General features: G+C 38.8%; 3 protein-coding genes and 7 non-coding genes across 13 annotated transcripts; 1 reads left to right on the top strand and 9 right to left on the bottom strand.

Annotated features, from left to right (window-relative positions):
- Window positions 1-57: 57 nt before the first annotated feature.
- Window positions 58-124, bottom strand: LOC146316651 (small nucleolar RNA SNORD18). Its single transcript, XR_014771811.1, has one exon. It is a non-coding gene; the product is annotated as a small nucleolar RNA SNORD18 (small nucleolar RNA).
- A 200-nt stretch (window positions 125-324) lies between these two features.
- On the bottom strand, window positions 325-396 carry LOC146316650 (small nucleolar RNA SNORD18). Its single transcript, XR_014771809.1, has one exon. It is a non-coding gene; the product is annotated as a small nucleolar RNA SNORD18 (small nucleolar RNA).
- Window positions 397-1522: 1126 nt separating this feature from the next.
- On the bottom strand, window positions 1523-5656 carry rpl4 (ribosomal protein L4). The gene is made up of 10 exons (XM_084734646.1): window positions 5498-5656; window positions 4618-4789; window positions 4370-4476; window positions 3977-4115; window positions 3573-3697; window positions 2961-3090; window positions 2458-2614; window positions 2160-2243; window positions 1864-1984; window positions 1523-1647 (listed from the first exon to the last, which is right to left on the bottom strand). The coding sequence occupies exons 1-10, from the start codon at window positions 5498-5500 to the stop codon at window positions 1579-1581; spliced, it is 1107 nt and encodes a 368-aa protein (XP_084590772.1). The 5' UTR covers window positions 5501-5656; the 3' UTR covers window positions 1523-1578.
- Window positions 1725-1791, bottom strand: LOC146316649 (small nucleolar RNA SNORD18). The gene has a single exon (XR_014771810.1). It is a non-coding gene; the product is annotated as a small nucleolar RNA SNORD18 (small nucleolar RNA).
- Window positions 2054-2120, bottom strand: LOC146316648 (small nucleolar RNA SNORD18). The gene has a single exon (XR_014771812.1). It is a non-coding gene; the product is annotated as a small nucleolar RNA SNORD18 (small nucleolar RNA).
- LOC146316647 (small nucleolar RNA SNORD18) lies at window positions 2331-2402 on the bottom strand. Its single transcript, XR_014771808.1, has one exon. It is a non-coding gene; the product is annotated as a small nucleolar RNA SNORD18 (small nucleolar RNA).
- On the bottom strand, window positions 3783-3882 carry LOC146316646 (small nucleolar RNA SNORD16). The gene has a single exon (XR_014771813.1). It is a non-coding gene; the product is annotated as a small nucleolar RNA SNORD16 (small nucleolar RNA).
- LOC146316645 (small nucleolar RNA SNORD16) lies at window positions 4181-4279 on the bottom strand. The gene has a single exon (XR_014771814.1). It is a non-coding gene; the product is annotated as a small nucleolar RNA SNORD16 (small nucleolar RNA).
- A 324-nt stretch (window positions 5657-5980) lies between the features above and the next one.
- On the top strand, window positions 5981-11879 carry zwilch (zwilch kinetochore protein). Its single transcript, XM_084734647.1, has 18 exons — window positions 5981-6158; window positions 6328-6370; window positions 6468-6560; window positions 6952-7094; window positions 7216-7406; window positions 7552-7628; window positions 7711-7866; window positions 8012-8083; window positions 8177-8270; window positions 8360-8412; window positions 9325-9427; window positions 9522-9601; window positions 9688-9844; window positions 9983-10011; window positions 10099-10235; window positions 10326-10421; window positions 11013-11128; window positions 11247-11879. Exons 1-18 carry the CDS (start codon window positions 6109-6111, stop codon window positions 11333-11335), a joined length of 1779 nt encoding a protein of 592 aa, XP_084590773.1. The 5' UTR covers window positions 5981-6108; the 3' UTR covers window positions 11336-11879.
- On the bottom strand, window positions 11355-18676 carry lctlb (lactase-like b). Of its 4 annotated transcripts, XR_014771776.1 has the most exons (16): window positions 18415-18553; window positions 17299-17485; window positions 17037-17197; window positions 16855-16942; window positions 16119-16228; window positions 15899-16027; window positions 15676-15771; window positions 15534-15588; window positions 15263-15424; window positions 14311-14588; window positions 14077-14203; window positions 13786-13985; window positions 13171-13234; window positions 12825-12898; window positions 12231-12275; window positions 11968-12059 (listed from the first exon to the last, which is right to left on the bottom strand). XR_014771776.1 is itself a non-coding variant. In XM_084734643.1 (15 exons), exons 1-15 carry the CDS (start codon window positions 18674-18676, stop codon window positions 11944-11946), a joined length of 1896 nt encoding a protein of 631 aa, XP_084590769.1. In that variant the 3' UTR covers window positions 11355-11943. The 4 variants fall into 4 exon arrangements, 3 of the variants coding, with proteins under 3 accessions (XP_084590769.1, XP_084590767.1, XP_084590768.1); XM_084734643.1 differs by lacking the exon at window positions 12825-12898 and having other exon boundaries at window positions 11355-12059; window positions 17299-17301; window positions 18415-18676; XM_084734641.1 differs by lacking the exon at window positions 12825-12898 and having other exon boundaries at window positions 11355-12059.
- Between the last annotated feature and the right edge of the window lie 991 nt (window positions 18677-19667).

Here is a 19667-nt window from a genome sequence, read left to right as displayed (position 1 = left end):
CACAACATTAAAGTCCAGAGTTTTTGTTTATTACAAGTTTGTAATGAACTTTTTGTGTCACTCAGGACTTCCATATAATCAGGATTCAGAAACACGGACCTGAAGTGGAACATCATCATAGCTGACAAACTAAAACAAATGTCAAGAATTGAGCAGTGCTCACTTGTGTACGAAGTGCTCTCTGGACCTCCTCACTCTTCAGGATGCTGCTCAGGTCTGTGTTGGTCATCTTGTGCATTGGTAGGCTGAAATAAATAAGGTAATTCAATTTAAATTGAAGTTGAAAATACTGAAAAAATTAACCTATCGAATCTTTTGTGGCTCAAACTCAGAACTTCGTTAAATATCACAGAATTTCAAAAACACGGACCATGAAGTGGAAGCTCATCACTGAAGTGTTAAATACTGATTTTACTTGTGCTCCTTAAATACTCACTTGCAGTCAGTGTTGAGGGAGGCGGGTTTACACCAGGAGCTCAACTCTGTCCAGAAGCATCCAGGGATGAGCCTCAGAAGATTCAGTTCACATTCTGCAGCAATACCTTCCAAATACAGTAAATAATTCAACTTTCAACAAGTTAACGTTTGTCTTGTAGTTACTTCAGAAAAGTTACTTTTGTAATAAGCATGTGAACTATACATTGTTAAAGTATTAAATATAAAAACTAAGTTCTAATCCATGTACAGAACAATGAATGTGACATCTGAACTCACCTGCCATATTTCTGAATACCTTTGACACCATCTTCTTGATTGTAGAGGATGCGTGGTTCATCTTACCCTTACCAGCATCTTTACTCAGCCTGCACTCCAGCCTTCTTAGTTTCTTTCTGCCTCGATTTCAGGTAAAATACACTCATGGGATTTCCTTTAAATTGAGGTGACTGCATTACAAAAAAAAAAGCTGACCCTTACATTCTAAATGCAAAATAACAGCCTTCAGCTGAAATCTGCAGTTAAACTGTTCCTTCAGTTTCAATTTGTGTATCAGTCCCATTGGACTCAATCAGCTTGCAACACCTACATGGACACAATATTCTGGTTTTAACCCTTATTCTAAAAAGACACTATTCCTATTAAGCTATTTACATGGCTAATGAAAATAAATATTCCCACTTCCATGCAGCCATTCACACCTATTATGGATGCTTCTTTGAAAAACTCCTGTCTGGACCCAGAGATTTCAACTGGTGGCTGACTTGTCTGACTGGGCAAACAGCCTTTGTCTTTCATTCATTTAATCACATTCTTAAAAAGGTCAGCACAGCAATGTTTGCACATATCCAAAAACAAGTTGATATTTAAGGTTTAATATATTTAAAAGTAGGTGTTTCTCCCTCCAGCCAGAAGTTGGGGATTTTTGTGCGTGCACCTGTACCCCAGCCTGCCGAAAATACCTAATGATCAAATTATTTAATCATGACGAGTGTAGCTCATCCTGTGCTAAATATTTTTACCTTGTGTTGTTACAGTTCTGACCATCTTTGTTACGTCATGTGAAAAAAATAGTCTGACTCGTGCGTTTAAATCAACTGATTTATTTTATCACTGAACTCCAGTCTTTAAAAAGATTTAGATTTATGCCTTGTTTTTAGGTGCTCCCTTCTTTCCAGGCTTCCTCTTGGGTTTCAGCATCTTGGCCTTGATCTATGGAGAGAACAGACAAGATGATCAGTCACAATTTACACATAAAGCTTGAATTGTTCAAGTTTTAACTTTCTGTGCTGCTCAGGACTTCCATAAAATCAGGATTCAGAAACACGGACCTGAAGTGGAACATCATCATAGTTGACAAGCTAAAAGATTTCCCAACAATTATAGTCCACAATTTTAGCTTCCAGTTTGATTTGTTTAGGTTCTTACCGCGGGGTCATGCTTGAGGATGGCATGACGTCTTGCTGTCTTGGCATAAGGGTTCAGTTTGAGCATTATCCTCAAGTTCTTCAGAGGATTCTTCTTCAGTACTCTGCGCTCGATCTTCTTGCTGTAATGACAATATAACCAAATATTAACAAAATGAACTTCCCAACTGGAAGTTGGCAATTTATTTGTGTCGCTCAGGACTTCCATATAATCAGGGTTCAGAAACACGGACCTGAAGTGGAACATCATCATAGTTGACAAGCTAAAACAAATTTCAGTAACCGAGCAGTGCTTACTTAGGTGTACGAAGAGCTTTCTGGATCTCCTCACTCTTCAGGATCCTGCTCAGGTCTGTGTTGGTCATCTTGTGCATGGGCAGGCTGGAATTTTAAAACAAAAAGACATTAAGCACTAAATTTCTCATGTAGGAAATTATGAAGACAGCTAAGTGACTTGTCTTGTGGCTCAAACTCAGAACTTCATTAAATATCACAGAATTTCAAAAACACGGACCATGAAGTGGAAGCTCATCACTGTAATGTGATCAACACTCGTGTTACTCGTGCTACAGTGCAATTACTCATAAACACTCACTTGTAGTCGACCTTCAGGGAAGCAGGTTTACGCCAGGTGCCGTACAGCTCATCCAGCTTGCGGAAAGCGCTCTCGGTCCAGATGCAAAAGCGTCCAACATGACCACCAGGGGCAAGCCTCAGGAGGTTCAGTTTGTTCACGTTCTGCAGAGTGATGCCTTCAAAATACAGGACAATAACTTAAACATGCAACAGGTTGAGAGTTCTCTTGTCACTTCTTTCAATTAATAATTTAAAGTTCGCTTATTTAAAACTTTGATGACCACTGATCCCACAAGATTCAGAAAACTGCAACATGCAAGATTGAGTAATTATACACCTGCACAAATATACAGTCATAGGTACCTAGGGTCACTGTCCCACTTTTGTCTTCACTTAAGTTTCTAATACCCACTGCATGTGAAGTCTACATTGGTCAGTACCAACTACATAAAGACTTGAAGGATACTATTGTTTCTATTTTCTTAAAACCCTAATAAATTCTACATGAAACAAATAACCCACCTGGGATGTTTCTGAAGGCTTTGGTGACACCAGCGTCTTGGTTGTAGATGATGCATGGTCCTCTGCGTTGGATGCGTCTGCGGTTCCTCATCTTACCCTTACCAGCACGCATGCGCTGAGAGGCGTAGACCTAGGAATACAAAGTTTACATCATTTCAATATGCCATTACATGAAATAAAGAAACGGAATAGTGCCTAATAAATCTATTAAACACGTGCAGCTACTACAGGCAGAGGGACTGTTCTCAATTAATCATACTGAAAGTAACATGTTCAACCTGAGGTTTACACAGGCTCCACTACTTATAAATATCATGCTGGGCATCTGTTCCAGTCAGGCTTTACTCAGCCTGTGCTGCAGCCATCAGTTTCTTTTGTCTCCATCTTCACTTTAGGTGAATCAAAAATGCTTGAGGGATTACCATAAAACTAATGGCTGATGTATTAAAAGAGCCATAACTACATTCTTTGTACAACATGGACATAAAGATCTAATATCCATCAAGATGAAAACACTTTAACTTCATATTCAGTGTGTTTCAACTTCAAAGCATGTGTCCCCTACAGAAATATTCAGTCAAGTCTGAAGAGAAAGTGAAAAATTTAGATTACCTTCTTGATGTCGTTCCAGGCTTTGAGCTTTTTCAGCAGCAGCACAGCCTCCTTGGTCTTCTTGTATCCCTCAACTTTGTCCTCAACCACCAGTGGGACCTCAGGGATTTCCTCAATGCGGTGTCCTAACAGACAAAAACATTATGTCAACCAAAGACATACGCACACAAACTTATTGTGATTGTTAAAGACTACAGCGTTACCAGAGCTTGCTCAGAATTTAATACACATCAACTCTCTGTGACAGCTTAAAGACAGCAGGCAACTGTCACTGTTCACAGGATCAGACGCAAATTACACCATCATGGCAAGTCTAATCTTATTTAAATATTAATAAGACACTTTCATTGTGAAAGCATATTTCAAAGATCTTTTCATACTCTACTAATGTTTTTGGAACTTACCTTTGGACATCACAAGAGCGGGAATGGCAGAGGCAGCCACAGCAGAGCAGATGGCATAGCGCTTCTGGGTTGTGTTGATCCTGCGGTGCCAGCGGCGCCAGGTCTTGGTGGGAGCAAACATGCGACCTCCGCGACACATCTATATCACAGTTAAGGTGGTTTTGCAACTACTGATGTAACATAAGTTTTGGAGCACCCAATACCTGCTCAGACTCACTGTTCGTCAGTCAACTGCGCCAGCATATGACAGCAGGCATTCTGTCACTGGTCACAGAGTCGGACGCAAATTACACCATCACTGCAAGTATATGGCATCCGTTTTAATTTGCCTTCACATACAATATTAGAGTGGAGAAAAAAAAGGTAAAAATTCAATTCTGGTTTAAAGGATACATTTCCAAAAGCACCCTGGCCAGAGCGGTGAGTACCACCACCCCTCACACGAGGGATACGGGCCACAGCTCTTCCAGTACCCCAGGACTCTGCACTGGTCTGGTGACCTGCAATAAGCACAATTACACACCTAATTCAGAGAAAACAAAATGACTGATTGTGAACGCATGGGTCAAACCACCACCTGTTTTAACTATGATGGCAAACCTTAATGAAAATGTAAGTTGAAGACAGACGTATACACTCACCTGCCAGTTCACTGACTGCATAAGGCTGGCGGTTGTTCTTGCGCATGTTGGTGTGAACAAAATTCACAACATCAGGGCGAATTGGGGCCTTGAACACAGCAGGCATGACGACATTCTTGCCTGCAGATTCTCCTTTCTCGGAATAAACCGAGATCAAAGGTCGGGCACAAGCCTGGGAAGGAAAATTAACAATGAGCTTCTTGCAGACACATGATGTTGAATTTAGGAAGTATATTAAGGGTACATAAGGATGGGACTTCTTTAAGACAACGTGTTTAGGGAACAAGTCATTACATCTAGCATGTGCGATCAAACAAACTGCTGTTAAAACCAGTCTGATGTAACTCGGTGCAACTAGTATGTCGAATCAAGTGCACCTTTCATATATGATAATGCGAGCAGACTCAATACCATGTACTAAGAACAAACTCAAACCACGGAGGAGACTGCGGCTGTTAGCCTTAGCTAAGCTAACTCTGCTAATGTGACTTGGCAAGCCGGCTGGAAACATTACCTTGTCCACTCATTATAGCGTTAACACTGTTAAGCACATAAGAAACTAATATCACTGAGCAGTCTCTAAAGCGAAAAAATATAGATGCCATCCAAATAAGCGACATCTGCTACCTAGCTGTCACCGATCTACCACTAAACGGGACAACCACACGTGTAACTTGGTTTAACTACTGAAGCTCATCGTCCAAAATGGCTCCTCGTGTTAGCTTCGCTAGCCGGGAGCATTGCAACTCACTGCGCTATTAAATAAGACTTTAAACAACACAGAGACAAAAACTACAGGCTTGTTTGTAAGGTACGAAAAGTAAGATACACCCAATGTATAACATAGCATGTTAATGACGTTATGAGTGTAATTTCTCACCATTTTGAATTTTTAGTTTTCGGCTCGCCGGGGACCACGCTCCTCTCGCTATGGCGGCCACAGTAAAAAGGAAGTTGGTAAATCACCCTGACTGGTTTATGCATCCGCCTCGACGTATATCACTTCCGTCGAAAGATTTTTTCCCCACCATTGTTTTGCTTACCGCAAAGAAACACATATGATAAAATTGGAATAAATGTCAAAAACATGTGCGTTGGCATTTCTAGTCGAATTTTTCCGATTACACAAAACCACCTTAAAGTTTGTTGTCACTACTGGAACTATTTCTTTACGCCATGTTGGCGGAGGATAAACGTAGGGCCCGAACTATTTTCTAAATAACATTCTTTTTATAAAAACTTTTTTATTTGCTTAAATTTTATAGTTTATTTGTGGTGACGTTATTCACACACTTTTCTGACTCCTTTTATGAATTTATGAAATATAAACTTGATAAGATAAAGGGGTGAACTTTGACCTTAATACGTCACCGTCCGACTGAGCGCGCGACTGTCCAAACATCAACAGTAGCAGCAAAGTCTGTAAACTTCTTCGTATTTTCTCCACTTTATTTGCTCTATAACAGGACATTTCTTCTATATTTTTTTTCAATGGGTTCAAAGGTGATAACTAGTGCTAAGGACTTTTACAATATTCTTCGGTAAGTTCACTTTTGGATGCTCGGCGTTAATATTTTTAACTAGTTAACCTCAAATTAACACCAGGCAGTGGATGCGTTGTCGCAGTAAATGTTCACATAACTACTGTTTATCTTGTCGAGGTAATGTTAATTTTTGGTGTGTTACTTTTGTCGTGCCGTCTGTTCGAAGGTCCCGTCAAGATGGGGAAAGCAGTGATCCATATACGTATGAGGTAATTTTATTGTACCTAAAGCAAAGTCTGTCACAGTGCGGTGTATTTAGCTAATCTGTCAGTTATAACAATGATGTTTATTTCTGTTGGGTTTTAGGAGGACATCCAAATAATAAAGATGAATGGCGACAGAATCCCTGTGCTGAATATTTACTGTGGCAACCAGCCAGTCTTCATCTGTGAAAAAGCTGTGAGTAATATTAATGCTGTCACTCATTTAATACATTCAGGGAGTTCACAAGTTCTAGACAAGGATAACTGTGTAACATGTCAATTGAATAAATGAACACATAAACTCTTTGGTTTTTTTAGTGCATGTTTTTTCTAATACATCACTAGTTTGCTGCATGCTAATGTTGGTATGGGATGGTGTACATTCACTTTTACAGCTTAAATAGGAATCTACCAGCCTTTGCTTTCAGTTCAGTTGCCATTATTGTATACTGCAACCATGCACTGTTGTAAAATCAGGGTGTATGTACTGTAATTTAAGATATCTGTTTATATTTTTTAAATACAATCTTATTAACCCCCACTAATGTTCACCATTGGACCATGTTTTTGTTTCTTGATTTCACAAGGTTCCAAAAACAAGTGAACTTGATGCTCCTGAAATGACTGAAAGATCAAACTGCGTTGAGGATGATGCCGATGACAGTGATGATGGTGCTGATGCACTTCAAACAGAAATGGAACCACAGCCGCTCACAATTATGAAAGCAAGGTGACCAATGCTAATAAGTTTAACACATCATTCAAATGAAACAAGTACTAGTATGATTGTGTATCTAATACTCTACACTGTAGATGACAATCAAACTAGTATTTTCTTTCTCTTTTTATAGACAGTTGCTGTCTTGGTACACATTATCTCAAAATGCTAATGTGTCAGCTGTGGATAACAACCCTGCCTTACACCCTCTGTGGGTGCGATGTGACATGTCTGATCCAGCTGGAACCACTTGGCTTGGAGCTGAAACAGTCTGCGTGGGCAATAAAGTAACTGGGGTCAAACTATACTCTGTTACCTGCAAAGGTATAACTCAAATGTTTCATACTCCTTTAACCCTAAAACCACACTCAAAACATTATCAGTATCATTATCAATATTTGTTTTTCATGAACTCCTGTGTGATTTGGATTTTTATGCCATTTTGTTTTATTCCAACTTGAATACTTAGGCTCAACTGTAGACAAAACATCTCTCATAACCTTAGATGAGCTTAAACAAGAGCACAAGAAAAGGCACCCATCCCCGGTAAGTGAGTGTGCATCCTTTCTTACAAGTCTGTTTAAGTGTGAATGAATGGTGATTAACTTACGTCTGTCAATGCTTCCAGATGGTGATTAAAGGCAGTGCCAGGTTCAACTTGTTTGGCTCAACTGTTGTAGAAAACACCATGATTGAGTCACAGAGTAGTGTGACAGTGGATTTCAAATGGAGCCACTTGGAGAGCGTCCTTGAGACCCCACCCCTGTCTTCTACAGCAACACTGGTAAACACCAGTAATTCACACTCAAAACATACTGTTTCTCTCACATGAAGATTTAGATTTTTTTTTGTGTAAAAGACAAATTTTGAATACAAAATAAAGTTGTACATTTTGTTTACATGCCTTGTTTACATTTTTTCACACACAGAATATCAAAGTTGCCAGCGGAGACATGAGAAGCCCAATGTTTGAGATTTACCGGGAGCTAGAGTTTCTTCAGGTTTGTGTCCCACAGAAATTGAAGATAAATCACAGTTAGTACCAATACACAAATAAATAACAGATGATTAGATATAAATTCCTCTTATTTTAGACTCTTGCTGATGGTTTGAGAACCGGTGAGACTGAATGGATGGAGCCTTTGGAATGCACATCAGCTGTAAATCTGACTAAGGCCTTCCTAGAAGGTATATGCTTTGTTAAATCAGTGCACCTTTACTGTGATTTAATTTTAACAGGTAGTTAAGAGGATTACTGTCTTTTTCTGTTCTTCCAGAGCTTCAGAACCCTGCAAAGACACTACAGGAGCAGGCTGCAAAACCAGCTGAGGTATGATAGAGTTCAAATCAAGGAGTGGTAACAACTTTATATTAAGGTGCCTGTAACAATAATTTAGTAATAAGGCCTTTTGCTACTTGTGTTCATAAGACTGTGGGGTTATTAATGGCATAAGCACATTTATTGTTATAGATGAATACATTTCTAAGCACTTATGATAAACTTGTTAATAGTGTAAAACTGCTTAGGGCCGTTAATAATATCCTTATGAGTGTCTTCTAATTGTTTATAAGAGCATTACAAACACATTTATTGGGTTTAACTAATTTCCCTTTAATATCAATGTTAAATCTTTACAAATTTTTGTTGTTTATTCTTATTTTACTAGGCATTTAGTAACAGTTAAGTATTTATTTTGTGATTTGGCTGGATGTGGCTAAAAATAGACTTATTAACTTTAATAAGCATCATTAACACTTTATTCAAGTAGCATTAAAGTGCCTACTAAATAAATCCATAATAAAGCATTTATTAACCTTGATAAGTATTGTTCATGGGTTAGATTTAGTAGTTGAAATCTGAATAAAGCAGCAACAAAAACTTAGTAAAGGTTTAACAATTAAATAATAGGTAAATTAAAACTAAACTCAATAAATTTGTTTGTAATGCTATATAAGCAATTATAAGAAACTCATAGGGGTTTTATTAACATTCTTAAGTAGTCTATAAACGTTAACAAGTTTCTTATAAAAGTCTTATAACAATAAACATGTTTATTATGCTATTATTAACACTTACATAGTCTTATTAACACATAGTTATGTTAATAAGCACCTTAATTTAACCTGTAGCTCAAGGAGCTTTTCAGAAATTCATTTAATTTTAGAATAAATTTGGTAACTATCTTGCTTCATCTTTTTTTTTTTTTTTTTTTTTTTTTTTCGTTTGTTTGGTTTTTTTAAGGACACAAAACTGAAGTCAGAGAAGGACACCACCATCTTCAACTCTCTCCTAGAACGCGGCAATTTGGATTTTGTGGAGCAGCTGTGGGTTCGCATGAGAAAGGGTGAGTCAATTTCTTAATCACGCAATCTAGAGTTAATTTGATTAAACATAAAAAAGGAGGCAAAAATCCTGTGCTTCTTTTTCATGTCTGATAGGTGTGACTTCATGTCAAGACATCGGGGACTGCCTGAAATTGGTCATTGAAGCTTTAAGATATGGTTACATCCAACCCTGGGTATGAAATTCACTTTCTGAAAACTGTTTAACACACAACAAACTTCAGTGTTTTTCAGTGATAAGTTTGTTTGGTTTTGTTTCCAGATTCAAAGAGACAGCAGTAGCTCCCTCAGCAAGCTCATCCTGAAGTCCTACCACCAGCAGATTGATCATGTGTCCCTCACAGGTGTCACCCCTGTCCAAATGCTGCTGGAGATGGGTCTGGACAAGATGAGAAAGGATTACATTAACTACCTTGTTGGTAACGTTTTATTTGTCACTCTGAATATCTGTATAATTCTGTTATTTACATGTGATTCTAAATGTTACAGTAATACCTAACCTCAATGCATATGAACTATTAAACACAAACTTATCAACTGTTTATTTTTTTTCTCAGGTGAAGAATTGACAACTCTAAACCACTTGGTAAGCTTCAGACTATTTTATTGACTATTTTCAAATGTCAACAAATTTCGAACATTTTTTTGAGTTTGAGAATATTTTCCTACACAGTGTTATTACCTGAGCACAGAGGTTGATCTGCAGGAGCAAGTGATCCGACTCAGAAAACTGCACCACCTGCTGGAAATAATTCTGACTTGCAGTACTTTCCTGGGTTTGCCCTACGACCGGCTCTTCCTCCTCACACAGTAAATCAATTTAGCTTCTTTTCAGTGATGTCCAAGTGTGCAAAATGTAATTGATAATGACATTAAAGTAGACAATTTCATTTCTCACAGGTCATGTTTGCAGTACTACAAAACAAATCCATATGATGAGGAGCATGAGTTCAAACTGCCAATCAAACCTGCACTGATCAGCCATTTCTACCAGAAGTAAGGAGTGCTAGCCTATTTACATTAACTGCCTCAGTACATCCAAAGAAAACTTTAAATGAAATAAAGATATTTATATTTTCCTTCATGTTTTAAATGGATAGTTAAAATTATTTGTAAAGTTGTATGAGGTAGTTATCCATAATCACTGTATTACCTACAGTACATGGCAGTCTGCACACCCCTAGTCAGGAGAAGCAGCTTCTTCTCCAAACTGCAGGTATTCCAACCACCATCTACTGTAGCTAATACACTAATGTTGATAAGTACCTCATACAACAACCCTTCAAATAATTAGAACTAGCCTTTTAACACAAACTAGTAATTTGTTTCACTTACAAAATTGTCAAAAAGGTGAAACACAAAGTAGGATTGGATTTTGTACCTTGTGTTAGGAATTAAATTTAAAAACTTGCCTGGACAAAAGCAACTCAACTGTTCAGATGTGCTCATGGGGTTCGTCGTGCTCAGTTTTTTAAGAAACACATTTGCCCTCCTGTGATCAGATCACCTACCACGCATTCAAATGCCAACTGCAAAGTTTTAGCAGGGACTGTTGTGTCAGCCCTCATGCTTGTGTGTGTTCCACAGAGAGCACCCAGTAGTCTGGGGTGCTGAGGTGTCCAGTGGCCACAGTCCTCGCGAAGTCAGGACATCGTTACAGCTCAGTGACAGACCACTGGTTGATCACGTCATCTTTGAAACAGGTGATCTTGATGCACCAGTCCAAATATAGTACATGCCATATACATATAGTTAAAAGTGGTTACTATGCCAGTATCTCGTACAGATAACATTTTTCTTCTTTAACTGCTTTGTCTTTAGAATACCCAAATGAAACGGTGAACGGGGACAGTGAGGATCCTGCCTTCTTCTCCACCATGGTGTGTTGCAGTCTCATCAACTTTGCATGAATTTACACAGAGGCACAGCTAAACAACAAAGGTGGTGTTTATTGGCATTTTTGGTATTCTCACAAGCAGTTATTGTGTTTGAAAATGGAAGAAGAGCTAGCCATATGAACTTATACTGCACCACAAAGTGTAGACAGACTGGAGGGTATTCTGTTAATATACTGTATTTTTGTCAAATGTTGTAAAAGTACAGCTTTCAGTCCTGTGTATGTATGTTCTGTGATACTGTCATTGTCTGATACTGTCACTGTTTAAAGAGTTTTTCGTCTAAGTAACTCCCAGTTGTAACCAAATGAAAACATAAATTACAGTAGATCACAAGGGTTGTTTGCAATGGTAATATTCCACAGCAATATCGTAAAATCCAACATGTTGCAGACTGTCTGGTGCTAAATTCATTATTAAAGGCTAAACCAATTGTTTTTTTTTTACAGCAAACACTGTATACACATCAAATTAAAGTCACAAATTCTTGTGAAATTCAGTTTGAATAATGTATTTCTGTTCACACATGACCCATTAAAGAAATGATGTACTTACAATATGAGTGTGTGTGTGTGTGTGTTGATGTTTGTGGTTGTAAACATGCACACTGTGAGAGCTCCTTTCTAGTTCCGCCTCCGCAGGAGGAACATAAGGAAGATCGCACTGAGCAAAATTGAGAGTGTGCACACAGTGGGAACAACGATCTCAGTTACCATCTCCATGTGGCTGGTCAAAGGGTCTGCAAAGCACACACACACATCAACAACTTACTCAGTGTTATTATGTAGTTCAGACACAGCTTGTGAAGCCAGTAATGATGCTCAAGCACAGCACTCAAAGGGTTAATATTTTTCCCCTAAATCAAATCATCCTTTGTCTTATTTATAGTGAACAATGAGTGATTCCTTACCATGAATAAGTCTTAGAATATTGGCAGCAGTACTCCGCTGTTCCTCTAATAAAGAAAGAGAAAGTACTCAGAGTTGATTAACGGCAATTTAACCCTTTGAGAACTGCATGCAGCTACTGGGAGTATTTCAGAAAGCAGCATTACTTTGCATCATGGCCAGATAACTTTTGAAAATTGAATTTTCTAAAATGGTATTCATGATTACCAGTCATCAGCAGTTCCTAAACCTCATAATGAGATTGTTTTTTGTCACTTCAATTCACAGGCAGTTTCACTGGTTTCGTGTTATCTGGCTAAGTTTATAATCCTGCTTTGTGAAATACCCCGTGGGCACAGATAAGCTTTGTGCTTACTGAGTTTTTGTCAAAGCTGCTGTGAAATCAAAAGGGCTGTTCTTGGTTGAAAATTAGACTTAGAGACACACTTGAAAAATGTCAGATGAATGAAGATGTATTTGCACACTGTAGTACAAGCTGTTTCAGAGGCAAGTCTTAGTGTTAAACTGCGGAGGCTTAATTCTGTTAGTCAGATTGAAAACTGCACAATCACAAACCAACAACAGCAAAACAAATGACATTAATGGAAGACAAATACCCTCAAGTTCTAAACTTCATCATGCACTGGCCAAACCTTTGGCATTTCTGCATGTTCCTTGGATTTTCTTCTAGCTGGAGGGGCAAACAAAGAAGATACCTCAGATATTGTTAGAGATTTTGTTAATTATGTTTTATATTTCCATAATTCTCATTTAACTAATAATTTGTTCAAGTGTTTTCTCAGGTGCTTGAAGAACAGCAACACACATTCAAGTCAAATTATAATTATTGGGCTTATTTGCATTTATAAGCTACAAGTCAGAATCTTTATTTGTTTACCCCAGCTAGTTGTTCACCTCTGATCACTGATAAAAAATGGTCAGGGATGTTAAAGACAAACTGACCTGCAGCCAGGAGCTGGTTGCTAGAAGAGCAGGTCTCAACAGCCTTCCTCCTCCAGTTCTCAACCTGCGGGGGTTCACATATCATCACTCAAATTATTTTAGTGATTCTTCAAGGGACAGTTCACCCCACAATAAAAAAACATATACTACATCTGGCCTGTAGTATTTATTTATCAAGTTTTTTTTTGTGTGAGTTGCAGAGTGTTGAAGATATTGGTCATAGAGATGTCTGCCTTCTGGGACTAAATGGCTTGACTTGGCTTGTGGTGCTCAAAGCACCAAAAATACATTTGAAACATTCAAAACCTGTATCTCTTTCTAAAAATCATTACTTTGTTACTCAAGCTAATCCTCAAATTTTGATCTTTCAGATCTTTTTTAGTAGAAAGAAAGTAGTATCTGCTGCAGAAAGAAAGTAGTTCCAACATGAAACTACTAACAACAAGGTCTGTGGATTTTTATTTATTATCTTTTGGTGCTTTTAGCTCCACAAGCAGTGTGCCATTTGAGAGAAGGCAGACATCTCTACAGCTGATATTTCCAAAACTCGTTGAGAAAAGTTATCTGGGAAGGATTAGACACAGGGCTTTGTAGCGACCACATTGTGTCTCTTACCTCTCTCTGACTGGGGAATCCATTGGCACTGATGATGCGTTTGTAAAACTGAACAGAAGCTTTAGGGTAGCGAGGCTTGTTTTTGTTCCTGAAGTCCACGTAGTACAAGCCGAACCTTTCGGAGTAGCCTTCATCCCACTCAAACTTGTCCAGCAGGGACCAGGCGGTGTAGCCCTTCACATTGACTCCATCTTTCATAGCTGAGTGACACCACACAGAACAGCAAGTTAGATCAGACTTTGAAATGAACAGAATTTAAATGTGCTGGTGGTTATGCATGAGCTCACTCACCTTTCAGCATCTCATTGATGTAGTCTTTAAAATACAGTATCCTCCATTCATCACACAGCTCTGTGCACAGCATCTTTTCAGAGACTCCGTTCTCAGTCACATAAACCATCGGGTTTCCATACTGAATCTAGATGGGAGACAAAACAGTGTGATGCACAATAAGTCGTCCTGTATTTTAATGGAGGTTGCAGTGTGCTGAGATGACTTCAGGTATAGAACTTTATTCAGAGTCACCTTGACGAAATTGAGCAGACGTCTAAATCCCCATGGCACAGAGTAGAGCCACTCAGAGCCTGGGTCAGGCCATCGTGGGTCAACCAGCTCCGCCAGGTCACGGTCAGTGAAGTAGCTGCTGGTGCTACGACCTGATGGGTTGTTCTTTTGTGTGATGTAGCGGGTGGTGAAATGTCCAATGCCGAGGAAGTCGCAGGTCCCCTTGATGTAGCTCTTCTCTTGGGGGGAAAAGGTAGGCAGGCGAGACGTCCCGAGGCCCTGCTGGATACTCTTCCTTCCTGTGCACAAAGTTACAAATAGGTGATGAGTTCATTTCCAAATGATTGATTTTACTTACAGCAGTGGTTCTGGTCTGTGGCACTGTATGAGAAAATTCATATGCTGGAATTTTGGGACCAATACAGATAATAGGGAGTAGAAAAAAATATATTGTCGATATAGCATACCATCATTTTTATCACTGGCATTTTTAACAATTATAAATAACTATAAATTAAAAAAACAAAACAAACAGAGCAACTCGAATTAAGAGAAGATTCAAATATACATAAAATGCTGCCTATGAGACTAAGAATATATAATATACCAGTGTAGACCAATATTGCTCTCCATTTACTGTTATTGATATATTTTGATTGATATATCTGTCTGGCTCTAATTTAAATGATCATGACATAAAAACATATTTCTTATTCTTGTTTGTTTGTTTGGTTTACAAAGGTTCACTGAATAATATATAATTTTTTAATCTAATATAGTTCATAGATTATGTTCTCATCTAAAAAACTGAATATTCTACCTCATGTCCAATATCCTTCTAATAAATTTCTCTTGTCTTGTTCTTTCAAATATCCAGGTAGAAGTGTAAAAAAAAAATAGGTAAAATAATTCCAGGGGACATACGTGAGGTGTTCTTCGGTGTATTTTCTATCTTGTGATGTCTTTGACTTACCAATGAAGTCTTTCATCACTTGAGGGTAGTCTCCGTGAAAGAGGGGTGTGGCAAACCAGCCCAGGTAGAACTGGACGTATCTCTCAGCTGCTTCGATGTCTTTCTGGTTGCTGATATCCACCGGTTCCCCCCAGTCTCCAGACAGAGAGATGCCGACCAGACCTGCAGATGTGAACAGCAGCTCTCAGCACTAAGACAGACAGTACTGTTGAGAGGCAAATATGGATGAATTAAGTCAATATGGTACTTTGAGGAGTTTGACTGTGTTTACCTTTTTGTTTTGCCCTCCACTGTGTATCATAACTGTGCCAGACTTTAGCATGCGCCTATAAAAAAGATGTTATGAATGTGATTTTCAGTTAAAAGTAGCAATCAAATCAACTGTTTTTGTTGAGTGAATACACAGATTCTACCTTGATGATGTGATGTGCAGCTCTGTATGCTCCTGTTCCTCTCAGCCTCAGTCCAGGTGCGTGCTCACCTGTCTCATAGCCCTCAACTGCTACAGACTGAAGCAGATTATGAAGTGTTAGTGTAGTAACAGTACTTTCAGTAACAAGTGTACATATTTTTATTCAAGCTACAGCATATGATAAAACAAAAGGAATACGTTACATGTGTGAATGTAAAACCTACCCACGGATTGTTGAAAGTGATCCAGTACTTGACTCGGTTGCCAAATCTTTCAAAGCACAGGTTAGCATATTCATTGAAATGATTGACCATGCTTATATTCTGCCATCCACCATATTTCTCTTGTAAGACCTAGAAAAGAAACATATACATTAAGACGAATAGTGCTGTAATATATAAAAAAAGGCTGAGGTTAGGGATTATCAGTATTTTGTGTACCGACCTGTGGAAGATCCCAGTGATACAGAGTAACAATGGGAGTGATTTTGTTCTCCAGCAGGTGGTTGATCAGGTCATCATAGTACTGCAATCCTCTTTCATTTATATGGTCGGCTGCAAATGGAATTAAAGTTTACATAACCAATCAGCAGTCATGCAATGAAGTAAAAGATCCAAGTGTCAGTAAGATCTAAATCTGTGTTTGTCAAGATAATCCGTCCACCTGACAGGTGTGGCATATAGAGATGGTTATTAAACAGCAGGATTATTGCACAGGTGGGCTTTGGAGTGGTCACAATAAAAGACCACACTAAAATGTGCTGTTTTATCTGGAAAAAAACACTTTTATTAGACACTGAACTATGGCTATTTCGTACAGGGATATAGATACCAATATTTCTTTCCCAGGAAAAAGTCATCACCTGCCCTACTCTGCCGCTGACTGGCTTACCCTGATATTCTGAGCCCAACCCTGACCGATCACTGCTCAGGTCTAAACCAAATCAACCCAATCAATGGTATCCATAGCCCTATGTGACATAGCCATAGTTCAGTGCTTTATTTTTTCTGAGATAAAACTGTACGTTTAAGAGTGGCCTTTTGTGCACATAGAAAAAGTCTTAGATCCTTTACTTCAATGCATGAAGAACTGGGGCAAAAATAAATGTGGTGCATATATTTGTGTTGAGTGTACATGCCAATTAACTTCCAAGAGGCTTAAATTAACAGCAGTTACTCACACTTGATGCCAGTGGGGATAAGCCTTGGCCAGGATATGGAGAAGCGGTAGTGGTTAAGCTTCAGCTCCTTCATCAAAGAAATATCATCCTGTACAGCACACAGACACAATGCAGTGACAGAGATTACATTTATTTTAACCCCCCTGTGTTCGCTTTAAATCTCTCACACCTGATCACCCCACCTTGATTTTGTAGTAGCCCTCACAGGAGGAATCCCCAGTATCATTTTGTTGGATTTTGCCTTTCTTATGACTGAACACATCCCAGATGCTCAGTCCTTTTCCATCTTTGTCCCAGGCTCCTTCTGTCTGATAGGCTGAACTGCCGGCACCCCACGAAAATCCTAAGAAAATACAACATTGGCAACAACCATTCAAGAAAAATGTCATGAAATAATTCAGATGTACTGCATATATCCCATTGAAGACAATAACGTGTGTTTACCAGCTGGAAAAGTGCCATAATAGAAGGAGCCGTGGTCGTTCTTTGTCCAGTCGAAGTCCTCAGCCGAAGACAGACACAGCACCAACACAAGCACATGGCACGCACTAAATGCACAGCGGGGCAGCATGGTACTCCTGAGCCTGCAGCACAGTCACTGTCTGGTTCTGCTCCAGTCCCTCACTCGCGTCTGCACACACATGAGAACCACTCAGCATCCCCACAATAACAAGCTTATATCCAGTGTTATATCCAAGATGCACACACACATACACATTTACAACTTTCATTTCTAAATAAAAGTAACAGAAAAAAAATCAGCATATAATAACAATAAACAGTCATAAAACTGCCGGAAAGCATCCAATGTGATGGACTACAGGGGGTCCCGCATCCCTAATGCAGAGCCAAATACCCCTTTTCAAACTCAATGGAGTGTGAGCTCATCTTGCTGAGGCAGACAGATCCCATACAAACCACGGTTTCACCTCTGTAAGCAAAGTTAATGTCAGAGAGGTTGATATATTTACTGTGCACAATCACATGACAGTGGATGCACACCACTGATATAATATGTCAGTAATGCACACATATATAGACTAAATATTACTGTGAATATGATGATATGATCATTACTCATCATTTGACAGTTATAAGCAAAACAATGAAGTTGGTTACATTGTCATGGTCAATGTCCAGGCTTCAGTCCAGGCTCTCAGAAAGTAAACAACTCTCTTTGTAAATAAGTTCAGTTCCAGTTAAATTCATGAGCATCACATCACATTCAGTCTTATAGTCTAATAAGCCTGCAACACTGGGATACATATGATTTTTTTGTATCATATAATGCAAAACTGAAGACATTGCATGATAACTTTAAATCAGGAATAAGTTTGTATATAGAATCTAAAAAAAAACAAAAACAAAAAAAAAAATAGTCAAGTACACTCTGCCTGCACATCTTTACCATTATTTTGTGTTCGATAAAAGTAGATAATTTTCTCCCTTAAGCAATTTTGTTTCAGTATTCATCCTGCAAATAATTTATAAAATCACTAATACAAAATCCATAAAATCTGAATAACAATAGCTAATATACTTAATAAGATGTCCAATTACCTGTGTACCTTATGAAGAATTCATTTGCAGCAGGTGTGTGTGTGCTGAGCCCAAGTCCCTGGGTGAATGGGAGCTCATGTAGAAAGCTGTATATATCTATTGATGCTATCTCTATTGTACATCGCCTGTTGTAGCACCACCCTTCTCCAGAGCTGTCCCTGCTGTCAGTGTGAAAGCTGGCCTTATTGTGAGGCTCGCTGCATTGTTTTAGCTGTTTAGAAAATGCTGAATGGTTTGCAAGTGGAAAGTGTTTGCACTGCATTACCCATTGGCCTGGGTCAGGTTAGGACAACTTTACATAGGTACCAACCTTAATTGAGAATCTGAGAAGTAAACTGAAAGAGTAATGATACATAACTAAACAATCATTAAAGGGATGCAGTATAGTATTGGCATTGGTATTGGCCGATAAAGACTTTAAAATTAAATATCTGTATTGGTCTGAAACAAACATTTCTGCCAATATGACGGACTGATAAGACGCTTTAATTATGACTTATCCCCACAAAGCAGGGTTTTCCTTAGATGTTTTTGAGACAAAGGTGGCAGTGGCTGCAGAATGAGGCATGTGCAGTGTACACAGTGTGCTTAAATGACAAAATCACTATTTGATGGACAAAAGTATCTATAAGGATTTAAATTTTATTCGATGGAACAAAAAGATAAAAAACAAAGATTGTAACGAATGATACTGTTTTTCTTTTGGCACAGGAAGCAACAGAAAACACTCAGTTGCAGACTGTGCAGTATTTCACTGACCTTTCACTCCCTTGGCTCCATCTTTTTGATAGAGCAAAAGAAAAAGTGGGGCAGCATGGTGGTGCAGTGGTTAGCACTGCTGCCTCACAGCAAGAAGGTCCTGAGTTCAATCCCCCAGCTGGCTGGGGCAGGGCTCATCTATGCATAGTCTGCATGTTCTCTCCATGTCTGCGTGGGTTCTCCGGCTTCTTCCCACAGTCCAAAGACATGCATGCTAGGTTAATTGGTGACTCTAAATTGCCTGTAGGTGTAAATGCAAGTATGAGTGGTTGTCTGTCTCTGAATTGGTGACTTGTCCAGGATGTGCCCCGCCTCTCGCCCAATGTCAGCTGGGATTGGTTCCAGCCCCCCACGACCCTTGAGGAATAAGCAGTTACAAAGAATGTATGGATGGAAAAAGAAAAGTGAAAGCAAGCATGACATGAAAGGAGGTTCCCAGTGTGACCAGTGAACAGGTACCAACAGGTGGGTCAAAAATTAAAAAATTAAATTTA

This window comes from Lutjanus erythropterus, chromosome 13, assembly GCF_056507025.1.
Source record: "Lutjanus erythropterus isolate fLutEry1 chromosome 13, fLutEry1.hap2, whole genome shotgun sequence".
NCBI classification, from domain to species: Eukaryota; Metazoa; Chordata; class Actinopteri; order Lutjaniformes; family Lutjanidae; genus Lutjanus; species Lutjanus erythropterus.
Note: the sequence above shows the minus strand (reverse complement) of the source record. Positions and strands in the feature narration are given on the sequence as shown.